A 15084-nucleotide genomic window follows, 5' to 3' on the forward strand; every position below is an offset into this window, starting at 1 on the left:
CAACATCTTCAGGGCTCTTGTCTATGACCTAGATCTCCTGATAGCTCTCAAAGCCCTTTGTCTTTCCAGGCATATTGGAAGCCAAGCGATAACTCTGTGCCAAATGGAGCTTCCAGGCGTCAGGGGCAGTCTACCTTGAAAACGCAGGCAGGTACACTGAGAGGCGGCAGAAGGGAGCGGGTCGTTTCGAGAGCTTCCCACGAGGCCATCTGGCAGACAGGCCAGGCAGCCGGACTAGACTTTTGTGATCCAGGCAGGCTTTCCGTTCATCCTTAGGAGATTTGCCGTCCCCCAAAATCCCCTAAAGTCCTAGCATCAAGAGATTGAAAACCCAGACCAAGAGAGAGAGAGAGAGAGAGGAGCAACCAGGCAGAATTTTGCAGACTATAAAAGGAGAAAAGCAGAGCGTCACATTCCAAGAGGGTTTGCGTAGGTTTTTCCTCTTCCAAAAAAATGACGCAGTTTCGCCGTCGCCGGGCGCGCCGAGTGGCGGCTTTCTCTTGGCTCGGGGATAAACAAAGACCCTCAAGGCGGTACATTGGATTAAGTCTGGGGCTCCCAGGCGATCTGTAAATTTAATTTCCTCCTCTCCATTTCTAATTCTCCCCCTCTGCTTTCCCCTTTCCCCCATCAGTAATAATAATAATAATAATAATAATAATAATAATAATAATAATAATAATATTTATACCCACTCTGGACGGCTTCCAACAGATTAAAATACAATAATTAATCAAATATTTAAAACTTCCCTAAACAGGGCTGCCTTCAGGTCTCTTCTAAAAGTCAGGTAGTTGTTTATTTCCTTGACATCTGAAGGAGGGAGGGCGCCACCACCGAGAAGGCCCTCTGCCTGGTTCCCTGTAACCTCACTTCTCGCAGCAGTTCAAAAGCACCTCAAAGTGCAAGTAGATAAATAGGTACCGCTCCGGCGGGAAGGTAAACGGCATTTCCGTGCGCTGCTCTGGTTCGCCAGAAGCGGCTTAGTCCTGCTGGCCACATGACCCGGAAGCTGTACGCCGGCTCCCTCGGCCAATAAAGCGAGATGAGCGCCACAACCCCAGAGTCGGCCACGACTGGACCTAATAGTCAGGGGTCCCTTTACCTTTTAGTATGTGTGCAGGAGATCAAACATGGGAACAGCTTTTCCCCGGGGCAAGGGGTTGTTCCTCCAGTCCCAACCAATCCTGCAACTCCTTAAGGGGACCATGACATGCCTGGGAGGTCGCCCCAGCCCTCCTGGCCTCGTCCCTAACCACTGATAGTCCCTGTCCCTTTTCCAGACGCATCATTCCTCAGAAACGGGCGAGGGAGGCCGGCCCATCAGGACACAATTAGGAGACGTGTTGTTTTTGGTGCCCTGTCGACTTGTCTCCCTCGCCCTCGCCCGACTCTTTGCTCTCGTTCCCAGTTGTCCTAGGCTGGGCTGGAAAACGACGCCACAAAGTCAAAACAGATGGGAGATGCTTTCGGCCGATGGGAGGAAAGCGTTTTCCGCCAGAGCCGCCGTCCCGTGGGGGGCGGGCAGGTAGGGATTTAGGTTTGACGAGGCCGTCAGCTACTGAAGGTAATGGGGCCCTTTATATGTCCAGCTGTCCTTTGTCAACAACAAATGGTCACTGTTTTTTTGTGTTGAATATATGCTATATGGCGATTTATGGACCCAATAGGTATCTCAAGCCATTTGCCCATGTTGCCGTGCAGTCAGTCCATGCACAATGTAGGCACCCTATATATAGAAAGGAAGCAAACCAGGGATATTTTGGGGAGCAGGCGAGCCCATTACTTACATCCCAGGAGCCTACACAACGCAAAACACTGTTGCTGGATGCAGATCTTGTTATATTTGTTTTTTATCTTAGATTTTGGAAATGTGCATCCAGTTTTTTCCCCTTTAAAATTTTTTGGGGCTCCCAAGAGAGTGGGGTGCTAATCTATAGCTTGTTTAAAGGTAAAGGGACCCCTGACCATTAGGTCCAGTCGTGGCTCCTGAAGCTGAGGCTCCAAGACTTTGGCCACCTCAGGAGAAGAGAAGACTCCCTGGAAAAGACCCTGATGTTGGGAGAGATGGAGGGCACAAGGAGAAGGGGACGACAGAGGACGAGATGGTGGGACAGTGTTCTCGAAGCTATGAACATGAGTTTGACCAAACTGCGGGAGGCAGTGGAAGACAGGAGTGCCTGGCGTGCTCTGGTCCAGGGGGTCACAAAAAGTCGGACACAACTAAATGACTCAACAACAACATGAAATATCTCCAAGGAAGGGGAGCACACCGACTCATGAAGGTGTCAAAAAGGCTCTGTTCAGCAGAAAATTATTCCACAAAACCACACAAAAATAACCATTCTCTCTCTCACACTCACTCACCGTGGAGTCTAATGGGGACGACAGTTCCTGCTTTTATAAAATGGAGAGTTTATTTTTAATTTTTTAAAAAAGCTATTGTTATTCCAACTCCATCACTTCCTTCCTGAGGGGAGGACAGAAAATTCTCCCCAACATGGCCTTTGCCAAAGACACACACACATGCACAACTTGCTCCAGTTCAAAACGTCTGTAGTACGTAACGGATCCAGGCGATGTATTTGGAGATGCGAGTGTAGACGTCCGGGAACCGGCGGTCCCCACAGCGGCGTCCGTTGAAAGAGACGATCCCGTGGACTCTGGAACCGCAAAGCAGGGGTCCGCCTGAGTCGCCCTGGCATGCGAAGGAGACAAAGGTCAGTGCCACCGGTACCCACTCTGAAGGTAAATGTAAAGGACCCCTGGACGGTTAAGTCCAGTCAAAGGCGACTTTGGGGTTGCAGCGCTCATCTCGCTTTCAGGTTGAGGGAGCCGGCGTTTGTCCACAGCTTTCCGGGTCATGTGGCCAGCATGACTAAACCGCTTCTGGCGCAATGAGACACCAGAGCGCACAGAAAACACTGTGCCTTGGTTTTCGAACACTTCAGAAGTCAAACGGACTTCCGGAACGGATTGAGTTTGGCCCTTTTGTTTTTGCTGTTATTTTGCATTTTTGTTTCTGAGGCTTTTTCGGTTAATTTACTTTTGTGACTGTTTTTTTGGAACCCAGTTCAGCGACTGACTGATTGCTTGTGTGACTGCATAAATGGATAAAAGCCCCCCATCCAAACAGCGACCATCATCAGTGCAGGTAAATAATTTGAATTTTTGTCATCATTGATTATTGCTTTCATTTCATAGATCAATGGTCTCATTAGAGCGTAAAATCCATGTTAAATTGCTGTTTTAGGGGTTGTTTTTAAAAGTCTGGAACGGATGAATCCGTTTTGGCTTACTTTCTATGGGAAAGCAGCGTGCCTTGGTTTTGGAACGCTTTGGTTTTGGAACGGACTTCCAGAACGGATTAAGTTTGAGAACCAAGGGACCACTGTATATGGTTTCACTTTTCATATTTTTATTTTGAGCTGTCGTTAGCAGACACTCTCTCTCCGTTTTATATAGAGATTATAAAAAGAAATCTTTTGCAGAAACGAAATAAATAAAAACCTGGCATTCGGAATTCAAGAAGCTGCCAGGTTTTCTGGTTCAGAAAATTCTGATTTGGGCACACCCCCCCGCAAAAAAAATAGCACTCACCGAGCAGAATCCGCGGAGACTGGGGTCGGTGTTTGCGGCGCAGATCATGCAGCGGCGGATTTGGCCAGCCCACGATGCGTTGCATGCTTTCCGGTCGACAATGGTTGTGTTGGCCTCCATCAGTATGGTGGGGATCGTCCCATAATTGGAGGTGTCCCCCCAGCCCGTCACGTGACACATGACTCCGGGGCGGGGGTCAGTGTTGGCTCGCGGGATCCTGACACGTTGAACGGCGTGATTGAAGACAGCAGAGCCGTTCAGCTGCAAGGTGAATCAGGGGACATGTTTAGTGCTGGCGTTAAGCCTCTAGCGGCAGAACGGGGTATTTAAGCAAGGACAACCGTGACTCAAAATCGTTTCGAGGTCCTCTATTCGCGGGTGGCGCTGTGGTCTAAACCACTGAGCCTTGGGCTCGCCGATCGGAACGTCGGACTTTCGAATCCCTGAGACAGAGTGAGCTCCTGTTGCTCGGTCCCAGCTCTAGCCAACCTAGCAGTTCAAAAGCACACCAGTGCAAGTAGATAAATAGGTACCGCTCCAGCGGGAAGGTAAACGGTGTTTCTGTGCGCTGCTCTGGTTCGCCAGAAGCGGCTTAGTCATGCTGGCCACATGATCCAGAAGCTGTACGCCGGTTCCCTCAGCCAATAAAGCGAGATGAGCGCCGCAACCCCAGAGTCGGCCACGACTGGACCTAATGGTCAGGGGTCCCTTTACCTTACAACAATAAATTTAGAAACAATGTACAACAAGAAACTATCCCAGGGAGTTGACTCAGTCACCCATGGAACCCCCAACCCTTTATAGAGCAGAACGTATTTAGCCAGGACTTCCCTCGCCCTACTCACTTTGAGCAGGCGGATGTCGTTTGTCACGGTCCCAGAGTTGTATAGCGGGTGAGCGATGGATTCTTGCACCCCGAAAATCTGCTGCGAGGCCTCGGGGGCCGCGAGGGAGTGGGCGCCGAGCACGATGCGGACGGACGGCGATCGCCTGGAGTTTCAGTTTGTAAAGCGCGGTTACAAAGCAGAAGATATGGACTGATTTGATCAGACCAAAACCAAAAAATATAACTCAGAAACAATGGAAATGTGTAAATGATTATTTATGTAGACAAAGATTCAGTGTAAGGTATTGGTTGTGTTTAGAATAGATGTGGGACGCGGGTGGCGCTGTGGGTTAAAACACAGAGCCTAGGACTTGCTGATCGGAAGGTTGGCGGTTCGAATCCCCATGACGGGGTGAGCTCCCATTGCTCGGTCCCTGCTCCTGCCAACCTAGCAGTTCGAAAGCACAAAGTGCAAGTAGATAAATAGGTCCCCCACCGGTGGGAAGGTAAACGGCGTTTCCGCGCGCTGCTCTGGTTTGCCAGAAGCGGCTTAGTCCTGCTGGCCACATGACCTGGAAGCTGTACGCCGGCTCCCTCGGCCAGTAAAGCGAGATGAGCGCCGCAGCCCCAGAGTTGGCCACGACTGGACCTAATGGTCAGGGGTCCCCTTTACTTTAGCCTTTGGACTATAATGTAACTTAAATAGAAATCTTTAGAAAGATTCCCCCCCCCCAGCATTTTATTTTAATATATATATATAAAATATCTGATTTGTTTCAATTTTTAAAAAACAGGAGCATTGATTTTTTATCCCCCCTGGTTCCAACTTACCTGGGCATCAGGCAGTGAGCCGCCGTCATGACCCACTTTCGGCGCACCAAGAACCCTCCGCAGACGTGTGCCCCATTCACCTGGATGGAGGCCATGAAGGGCTGGGAATGGGGCACAACTTCCCTGCCCCCGATAACCCAGCCCCCCGAAGCGCTTGGGGCGAAGAACCAGAGATCTGTGCGAGAAAAGGCCGTCGGGTGAATTGGGTCCGGACGGCAGCAGGTTGCGACAGAACTATTTAAAAGCGATTGTTCTCCAAAGCTGCGTCAGGAGACATTTACAGTCGGAGCTCGGAAGTCAAACAGAATCTGTTCCGGAAGTCCGTTCGACTTCCGAAACGATCGGAAACCAAAGCGCGGCTTCCGATTGGTTGCAGGAAGATCTCGCAACCAATCAGAAGCCACGGAACCAGACGTTTGGGTCCCAAAGAACGTTCACAGACCGGAACACTCACTTCTGGGCTTGCGGCGTTCGGGAGCCGAAACGTACCAAGGCATTTGGGATCAAAGGTACAATTGTATGCAGTTTCAGCGGAGTATGGACTAGTTTAGGCCCCAAAGGATATAATTTTAATTGCAAAGTAATGGATAGGTATCTTTTCAAAATGACAGCAAGACTGTTCTTCTATGGTTCTCCACGGCGTGTAATGAGCAGGGATTTTCAACTCCGACAGATATGAAAAGAGAAAGACTTCCTTGTCTTGGAGGATGGATAGCGGCTAAATGGATTGAGGTCAAATCCCGACAAGACAGAAGTGCTGTTTCTGGGGGACAGGGGGCGGGAAGATGTGGAGGACTCCCTGGTCATGAATGGGGATCACTGTGCCCCCGAAAGACCAGGTGCGCAGCCTGGGAGTCATTTTCGACTCACAGCTGTCCATGGAGGCGCAGGTCAATTCTGTGTCCAGGGTAGCTCCATCTGGTACGCAGGATGAGACCCTCCCTGTCCACAGAATGTCTGGCCAGAGTGGTGCATGCTCTGGTTATCTCTCGCTTGGACTACTGCCATGCGCTCTACGTGGGGCTACCTTTGAAGGTGACCCAGAAACTGCAATCCAGAATGCGGCAGCTAGACTGGGGACCGAGAGCGGCTGTCAGGACCACATAACACCAGTCCTGAAAGACCTGCATTGGCTCCCAGGATGTTTCCGAGCACAATTCAGTGTTGGAACTGACCTTGAAAGCCCTAAACGGCCTCGGTCCAGTATATCTGAAGGAGCGTCTCCACCCCCATTGTTCTGCCCGGACACTGAGGTCCAGCTCCGAGGGCCTTCTGGCGGTTCGCTCATTGCGAGAAGCAAAGCTACAGGGAACCAGGCAGAGGGCCTTCTCGGTAGTGGCGCCCGCCCTGTGGAATGCCCTCCCGTCAGATGTCAAGGAAATAAACAACTACCTGACATTTAGAGGACATCTGAAGGCAGCCCTGTTTAGGGACGCTTTTAATGTTTGATGCTTTATTGTGTTTTTAATATCCTGTTGGAAGCCACCCAGAGTGGCCGGGGAGGCCCAGCCAGATGGGCGGGGTGTAATAGATGATGATGATGATGATTACTGCATTGCTGGGGATTGGACTAGATGACTCTTCATGTTCCCTTCGAATTCTTACGTAGATTCTATGAAGGCTCCCTATCAATGTTTAGACATCAATACAGAGCCAGTTATCTCTGTGAATTTGTTCGGTCTCCTTCCCCTACTCCTCACACGCAGCAAAAGAAAAACCAAAGTGTTGCTTCAGATTAAACTGAAACAGCCGTATGACGAAAGGTGTCAGATACATGCGAACTGATGTGGTTTCACATGAGGAAGAAAGGTGGGAGATGAGAGACAGATAAGCCTCAGGGGAAATATACTGTGTGATATCTAGAGTTGGAAGAGACCATTGGGACCACCTTAAAACTTGTTTGCGTTTATCTACCGATAAAAGCATTCATGTCCCTGGCCTATTACAGTGTCTCCCAAATTTTTTACACATTGCTTCGGAAGACAGGCGAACGAACGCCAGTGTCCTGGAAGAAGCAAAGATGGCCAGTGTCAAAGCGATGATTCTTTGACATCAACTTTGTTGGACTGGCCATGTTGTGCGGATGCCTGATGATCGTCTTCCAAAGCAACTGCTCTATTCCGAACTTAAAAATGGAAAGCGTAATGCTGGCGGTCAACAAAAGAGGTTCAAAGACTCTCACAAGGGAAATCTTTAAAAATGTAGTATAAACACCGACAACTGGGAAACACTGGCCTGCGAGCGCTCCAGTTGGAGAACCTTTACCAAAGGTGTTGTGGGCTTTGAAGACACTCGAACTCAGGACGCAAGGGAGAAATGTGCTAAGAGGGAGGCACGCTTGGCAAACCCTCACCGGGATCAACTCCCACCTGGAAACCTATGTCCCAACTGTGGAAGGACGTGTGGATCCAGAATTGGCCTCCACAGTCACTCACGGACTCACTGTTAAGACCGTGTTCATGGAAGACAATCTTACTCGGCTACGGGGGATCGTCAAAGATGACAGTGACAGTGTCCTCAGGGTGGCAGAAACCCGAACGCACCCAAAACTTCCCATCTTACCTGCTTGGAGAAGGACAAGGAGGAACCTTGGCGTTCTCGCGAGGAGGAACGCCCGAGAGGCTTTTGCCATCTTCAAGGAACGGGATCTGTATTCGAGGGATCTCTGGGCGAAAGGATTCGACCGGGAGAAGAGATCTTTGGAGGGGGTAAAAGGAGCCTTTAGGGAAGCAGCTCAGAGCTTAAAACCACCGCCTAACCCAACAGTGGAGGTCGGTGGTTTGCTTTCCTCCTCGTCAGCGCAAGGGAAGGATCCGGGAAGGCGTTACTCAAGCCAGCGTGGTTTCCTCATCCTGGGGGGGGGGGGATTAGGAAACATTTTCCACCGGGCCCCCTGAAGAGGAAGAGTGAGTCCAGGCTCAGACGTGGGGGACGAAAAAGGATGGGAGTCATTACTCTGGTATATCTAAATAAAAAAATTCCTTCCAGTAGCACCTTACCTATAACAAACTTCGTTGGTCTCTAAGGTGCTACTAAAAGGGACGCGGGTGGCGCTGTGGGTTAAACCACAGAGCCTAGGACTTACCGATCAGAAGGTTGGCGGTTCGAATCCCCGCAACGGGGTGAGCTCCCGTTGCTCGGTCCCAGCTCCTGCCAACCTAGCAGTTTGAAAGCACGTCAAAGCGCAAGTAGATAAATAGGTACCGCTCCGGTGGGAAGGTACAGCTTCCGGGTCATGTGGCCAGCATGACTAAGCCGCTTCTGGCGAACCAGAGCAGCGCACGGAAACGCCGTTTACCTTCCCGCTGGAGCGGTACCTATTTATCTACTTGCGCTTTGAGGTGCTTTCGAAGTGCTAGGTTGGCAGGAGCTGGGACCGAACAACGGGAGCTCACCCCGTCATTGCGGGGATTCGAACCGCCGACCTTCCGATCGGCAAGCCCTGGGCTCTGTGGTTTAACCCACAGCGCCACCCGCGTCCCAATAATAATAATACCTTTATTGTCATTGTACAACCTGTGTACAATGAAATTAAACAAGGCTCCCTCCCCCCAAAACACTCAATCTCCTATCGAAGAACACACCACCTTGCAAGTCAATTTCGCTATGTTACGTTAATATTTTCTATTATTTATATGCCGCCCAAAGCCGTCTCTTCCATGCAGTTGCCCAACCCCCTTTGGAAGCCAGCCAAGCTGGCCTTCCCTGCTTACTGTGGCAGAGAGTTCCACAGTTTAATGCTGTGCTCCGTGAACGGCTCCATAAGCTCCCTGGCTGGCTTTACAATAGCTCTGTACTGTTTATTTACACGCGAGATCATTTCAACAGATGGCGCTGCTTAATCTTTTAATTATCTCTCAAGTTTCCTTTTTTGGGGGGGGGAGTGTGGAAAGCTCTAGGGAAGCAATTTATAAACGAAACAAGCGGTTATATAAGAACGCTCAGCTCGATTGCAGCCAAACGGAGGAAAGAAAGAAAAGTGAGGAGGCAAAAACACACACATAACCCAAGAAAGGAGTGCTTTTATCATTCTATTTTATTAGATATTTCCAAAAATAAAGGAGGGGAGGGGAAATGGAATGCCAGAAGGCGGCGACGGACGACATTGCATACAAGAATTCCACCTTGTCTCCGTACAGTTCTGCGCCTGGATACAGAAACCTGGTTTGTCGTCGCCTCTTTCGAAAAGAACAGAGGGGCAGGGAGGAAGGAGGAGGAGGAGGAAGCACAATGCGATTGTCCACTTACTATATCAGGCAAGAGAACTTTTTCTTTTTTTAAAAAAAAAGAAACCCCCAAAAATGAAAACACCGAAATTCTCCTTAAATAAAGCCTTTTAATAATAAATTACAACAGTTAAAAACGAACGGCGGGGAGGGACCCACACCCGACGGGAGCTGAAATAATAATAATAATAATAAAAATAATAATAAAATACGCTTCGATGCCCCAAGCCTTTGGGCTGAACGGGAGAAGAGGTACGTCCCTGAAGGGATCGACGGCTGGGTCGCGAGAGACCCTCCCCGCTCTTGAACACACCAAGGAAGAGGTGGGGAGATAGGGGGTGGTGGAATAAATGCCCCCACCCCAAGGAAATAACTTGATATAACAGTGGGAAAGGCTCTCCTGTTTTGTAGGATGAGGTTGCATCCCCCCCCCTTTAAAAAACGCAACAGGATTTTTGCTTCCCATCCCCCAATATAAGAAGTTTTGGATCTTCTACATGGGAGCCAAGAAGCTCATGGTCTATAGAAAGGATGGAGGATGAAATCATCGCACACTTCAAAAAAACAACAACCCCACAGCTTATTTACAAAGGGCGGAGGGGTAGGAGATAAATCTTTCTTTTAAAAATCAAGAGAGGGAGGAATTATGTCTGCCGGGATGCATTTGTAGATATACGCATATATATATATATATCTCGAGAGAGATAGGGAACCGCCTCTGGTTTTACAGCAAAACTTCCATCGTTAACACAGCGATTTACACTTCTGGAAGAGGGGCGGGCGGGGAGAAATCCCAAACAGAAGAGGTGATATGTGACTGTCGACCGAGAGCAAGCCCTGCAGGATTTCTGGCCACCCCTGCCGAAAACCCCGCGCACCCCCTTCTGTACAACGCACGTCAAAACGGGGGTGAGCGCTCCGAAAACACGTTGCAAAACGAAATAAGAACCGGGAGAGATATAAATATATATATATTTATAATGTACATACAGACACGCACACCCCACGGGTCTAACTTCTAAGAAAATAGGTCCGATGTCGCTCCCTGCTGAAATGGGGAGATGGGTTGGGAAGGACAGGTTGGGCTCAGCTGTTTTGGGTGCTGGGTGGGAAATTTAAAAGGGTGGTGGCGGCAAACACAGCACAAGCAGCGTTGAGAAATGGCAGCCGGGACAGACTTGGCCAACCGGGCGCCCCCAGGCGGCTCGGACTGCAGCTCCTATCGCCCGCGACGTGGGGCACGGCTCCAAGTTGGCGAGAGCTTCTGCGGAGAGGTCTTTGAGGGCGGATTGTCAAGATGGAGGAAAGGGCGAGCAGGAAAGGTGGGCGAAGGAATCAAGGAGTAACGTCCCAGGTTCGCAGAGCTTTGCAACCGGCTCTCGGGCGCCCTGAATACGTTCCTGTCGTTGAATTGCAAAACCAAATGACTCTAGAAGGTGGCAGGTTTCTTTGACAAGGAGAGAGAGGGAGAGATCTCTCCCCTTAAGTCAAAGAAAGGATCCCTCTGAATCTGGGTCACTCGTGGAGGCAGATGGCTAGGACGCCGAGCAAGGGCAAGGAGAGCTTTTATGTGTTTCAAAGGCAGGTTTGAGGCTCTGCCGCATGGAGAGGCACGGCCGGGCTTTCTCTTAAAGGCTGTGCTGAGAGAGAAAAGCCCTTTCCCTTCTCAGGGGCTATTTAAGGAAACCGCTTCCCCAAAAGGACATTTGTCTGTGCAAACAAAACAGACGGCGAGCGTACGCGCAGGAAAGCTAACGCAGCCTCGGGTACAGAAATGTCTCGCCTTCGCCGTCTTTTCCGGGACATGCGTGGGGCAGCCTTCGAAAAACCTCCAAGAAGCTTTGAACTGCAACTCCCGCCAGCTGCTGATGGCAGCCGCAGCCCAAAATGTCATGAGGGCTGGATTCGTAACGCCGTCTGCCGTCCCGGCACGCGACAGGCCTCCTCTCGAAGGAACCGCGATCCGTGCTGCCCGGGTCTCGGTTTTGAAGAGCAGCGTACGAGACACTCAAACCGGTCACGTCCCAAAGACCAGGTGGGCGGAGATTGTTAGGAAGGGGAATTTTTCAAGAGAAAAAAAGCTGCTTCGCCTGCAAAGCCTTGCCAGACAGCTCTTCCCTCTGCCTGTTGCGTCCTGCGGTGATAACCAACTCCGGTTAACACTCGGAGGCACGGAAAAGCCTTCTCCTGTGGGCTGCAAGGTCCTCCAAAGTCGATGCGGTGGAAGTGAGCTGCCTTTGGCCACCGGAACAGGGGACTGGTTTCTTGCACTTCTTTCAGGAACGCAGATCAACATGGCAAGAGGAAGGGATAGGGCCGTCTCTCAACCTCTCCGTCAGACACGACGCCGTCTCGCCGAGATCCCTGGGCCGGGCCAGCTGTGCGCAGACGCTCAGCAGAAGCCTTCGCTTAGAAGACTCGTGCGCTGAAGAGCCCCTGCGGATTTGGGGAGGAGAAGGCCCGGCCCCAAACTGACACACAAACACACGCACAAAATGCTCAATGTTGAAATGAATGGCTCACAGGAGCCAAAATGACTGCTTCTGCGCCACGTCTACGGAGACAGCCTTGCCAACCCTGGCACAGCAGTATTTCTGACCACGGCGAGTTCCTTGCGGGCTCCACTTTCTGAGCGAAAAGCCGTTCCCCACCCCACCTCCCGGGGAATCGGGAGGGGGGGCGGCCACCCAGGTGACCAACCGCGCAGGTTCACAACGCCACCCCCCTCTCCTTCGCGCCCCCAAAAGTGCAGTAAACTGTTCCTTAATAATCATTCTTTAAAACAAACAAAAAAGCACGACAGTGCTACAATTCTGTGCAAGGACGGAAAAAATAAATACATGATTTTAAAATAAAACAGAGAGAGAGGAAGTTCACAGTATCACATACAGACAGGTAGCTACAATATAGTGCACTTTGAGGGGGGGATATATATGTATAAATTGGTCACTACCCAGAATTAAGGGGCCCTTTCCCAGCTGGATACACGCCCCCCCCCCAAGGAGGAGGAGCTGTTTACAGGTCGTTGCTAGGATGGATATAAATACGCATCTTGAGAGGGGAGACGACGAGACGCGGTTGACGGAGGTTTTTCTTCCTGTCTTCTCCAGGGCCGGGTCGGGATCCAGGAGGTGCGACGACGCCCCCCCAGTCCCAGCAGAGCAGCAGCAGGACTGGGCGAGAGGGGACCCTGCGACTGGTGGCAAGAAGGACGATCCGTTTCTTGGGGTTGGGGGCTTTGCATAGAAGTTACTGCAGGAGGGGGACAAAAAAAAAGGAAAGAGAAAGGAGTTACGAGAAGAGCAAAACAAAACAGTTTCTGGCTGGTATTACAGTGGTGCCTCGGGTTACATACACTTCAGGTTGCATACGCTTCAGGTTACGGACTCCGCTAACCCAGAAATAGTGCCTCGGGTTAAGAACTTTGCTTCAGGATGAGAACAGAAATCGTGCTCCGGCAGCAGCAGGAGGCCCCATTAGCTAAAGTGGTGCTTCAGGTTAAGAACAGCTTCAGGTTAAGAACGGACCTCTGGAACGAATTAAGTACTTAACCCGAGGTACCACTGTACTATCTTGCAATCTGTGCTCGGGGCAGGTGCGAAAAGGGGGTTCGGAAAAAGGCATCGACGCACGACGCCAGCCCCATGCGGCCGGCCGAGACTCATGCGCCGCCTTCGTACAAATTGAGACACGTATTGTGGCGTAGTAAATCCCACAGTGATTGTGGGGACAGACGGCTGCTGGCGTATGACCCTTGTTGATTTAAAGCAGGGTTTTCCCAAGCTGGGGCTCTCCCACTGTTGTCAGACTACAACTCCCATCATCCCCAACCGCTGGAGGATGGGAGTTGTAGTCCGACAACAGCGGAAGAGCCCTAGCTTAGGAAAACCCTGCTTTAAAAGCTGTGTTGGCCGTCGCTGCGTGAAGGTCAAGGTTCTTTTTCAGAGTCCCACTGCGTTTTTCAACAACCTGCCCGCCCAAGATCGTGGAAGCTCTCACACCTGAGACAGAATGCAAGGTAAAATACCGCATTTGTAAGGTAACTCGCTGGCAGCTAGAACGGCTTAGGAATTATACCCGACTACAAAATTCTCCTTTTCGTTCACTGATATAAACCATGAAGGGGTAAACAGGTAATGGAGAAAGATTTCTGTAGTTCAAGATTCTTGGGTTAATTTAAAGGTAAAGGGACCCCTGACCGTTAGGTCCAGTCGTGGCCGACTCTGGGGTTGCGGCGCTCATCTCGCTTTACTGGCCAAGGGAGCTGGCGTACAGCTTCCGGGTCATGTGGCCAGCAGGACTAAGCCACTTCTGGCGAACCAGAGCAGTGCAGGGAAATGCTGTTTACCTTCCCGCTGGAGCGGTACCTATTGATCTACTTGCACTTTGACGTACTTTTGAACTGCTAGGTTGGCAGGAGCAGGGACCGAGCAACGGGAGCTCACCCCATTGTGGGGATTCGAACCGCCGACCTTCTGATCAGCAAGTCCTAGGCTCTGTGGTTTAACCCACAACGCCACAAGACCCTTAAAGTACCACCTGACCCCTTATATCCCTCCCTGGTTGCTGAGATCTTTGGGACGGTCACTCTCAATGGTTGCTCCTGCCATGGCTCAAAGGCATGGCGTGTTGGCCACACCAGGAGCTTTGGAGTTAATTTTGAGGGTCCGACTCTGTGGCGCTCCCTGCTGGTTGAGATCCGACAGGTGCCCTCCCTGCTAAACGTCACAGCTGGGTTCTCAAGTTCAAAAACGCGCTACGCCCATTTTTTCAAACTTTAGGTTTCGCCACGTGGTTTTTGTATGCTACAGTGGAACCCCTGTTTCCGAACGTAATCCATGCCGGAAGAGCCGCCCGACTTCCGAAACGTTTGAAAACCAAAAGCGGAAGCCTCGATTCAATAGGGAAACTCAAAACAGAAGCCGCGTCAGACGTTTGGGTTCTGATTAAAACCGGAACGTTTACTTCCAGGTTTTCAGCGTTCGGGAGCCGAAACAAACGGAGCCGTTTGAGAAACGAGGTTTGACTGTATATACACGCACGCTGTGGTTTCGACCAGTTTGTGGCGCAAACCGGTTTTGTGTGGCCGTCCACAGCAGTACAGGATCTACAAATGTTGGGAATAATAAGGCAAGCTTTCAGGGACATGCAACGAGTCCGCTTCATCAGGATGCGATCAGAGAAGGAGCTTTCCCCCCCGCGACCCACAGGGTTATCTCATGCACAAACCCCAGCGACTTACTGTATCGCTCTCCTCGTCGGAGACAGAGTGGATCTGAGTGTTATAATGGAGCGGCGAATACACCCAGCTCCGTTCGTCTGTTGGCTGCTGCACAGCAAAGCAAGAGCAAAGGCAGGAAGGAGAGGAAAACGAAGAAAGAGAAAGAGACAGACAGATGAGAATAAGGACAGTTCAGAGCACAACTGTGTAGCAGGAGAGAGAAAGAGAGCGCGCAGAGCACAGGCCAGCCTTCCTCCAAACAAAGGGGTGCCTTTCGGATATTTTAGGGCTGCGGCTTCCCTATCCGCTGGCCTCGAGAGGGGAGATGGGAACGCTCCCCTTCTGCAAAACAACACAAGGAGAGTCTGGTCTGCTCTGCT

At 50.8% G+C, this 15084-nt stretch overlaps 2 protein-coding genes across 10 annotated transcripts in view; both read right to left on the reverse strand.

Annotated features, from left to right (window-relative positions):
* Nucleotides 1-2019: 2019 nt before the first annotated feature.
* Nucleotides 2020-8733, reverse strand: LOC309522945 (serine protease 57-like). The gene is made up of 5 exons (XM_082206703.1): nt 7820-8733; nt 5258-5432; nt 4446-4590; nt 3601-3861; nt 2020-2698 (listed from the first exon to the last, which is right to left on the reverse strand). Exons 1-5 carry the CDS (start codon nt 7887-7889, stop codon nt 2546-2548), a joined length of 804 nt encoding a protein of 267 aa, XP_082062829.1. The 5' UTR covers nt 7890-8733; the 3' UTR covers nt 2020-2545.
* A 2207-nt stretch (nt 8734-10940) lies between these two features.
* PIP5K1C (phosphatidylinositol-4-phosphate 5-kinase type 1 gamma) overlaps nt 10941-15084 on the reverse strand; it is a 34031-nt gene continuing 29887 nt past the window's right edge. For 4 of the 9 annotated variants that reach the window (XM_082206380.1, XM_082206377.1, XM_082206379.1 and 1 more), the window contains 2 exons: nt 14726-14809; nt 10941-12735 (listed from right to left, as the gene is read on the reverse strand). In XM_082206380.1, coding sequence (XP_082062506.1) covers nt 12733-12735; nt 14726-14809 — 87 coding nt within the window. In that variant the 3' untranslated portion in view covers nt 10941-12732. Of the gene's footprint in view, nt 12736-14725; nt 14813-15084 lie in introns of all 9 variants that reach the window. The other 5 variants (XM_082206376.1, XM_082206378.1, XM_082206373.1 and 2 more) reach the window with 2 other exon arrangements.

The sequence above is a fragment of the Podarcis vaucheri genome (genome assembly GCF_965113315.1).
Source record: "Podarcis vaucheri genome assembly, chromosome: 18".
Classification (NCBI taxonomy): Eukaryota; Metazoa; Chordata; class Lepidosauria; order Squamata; family Lacertidae; genus Podarcis; species Podarcis vaucheri.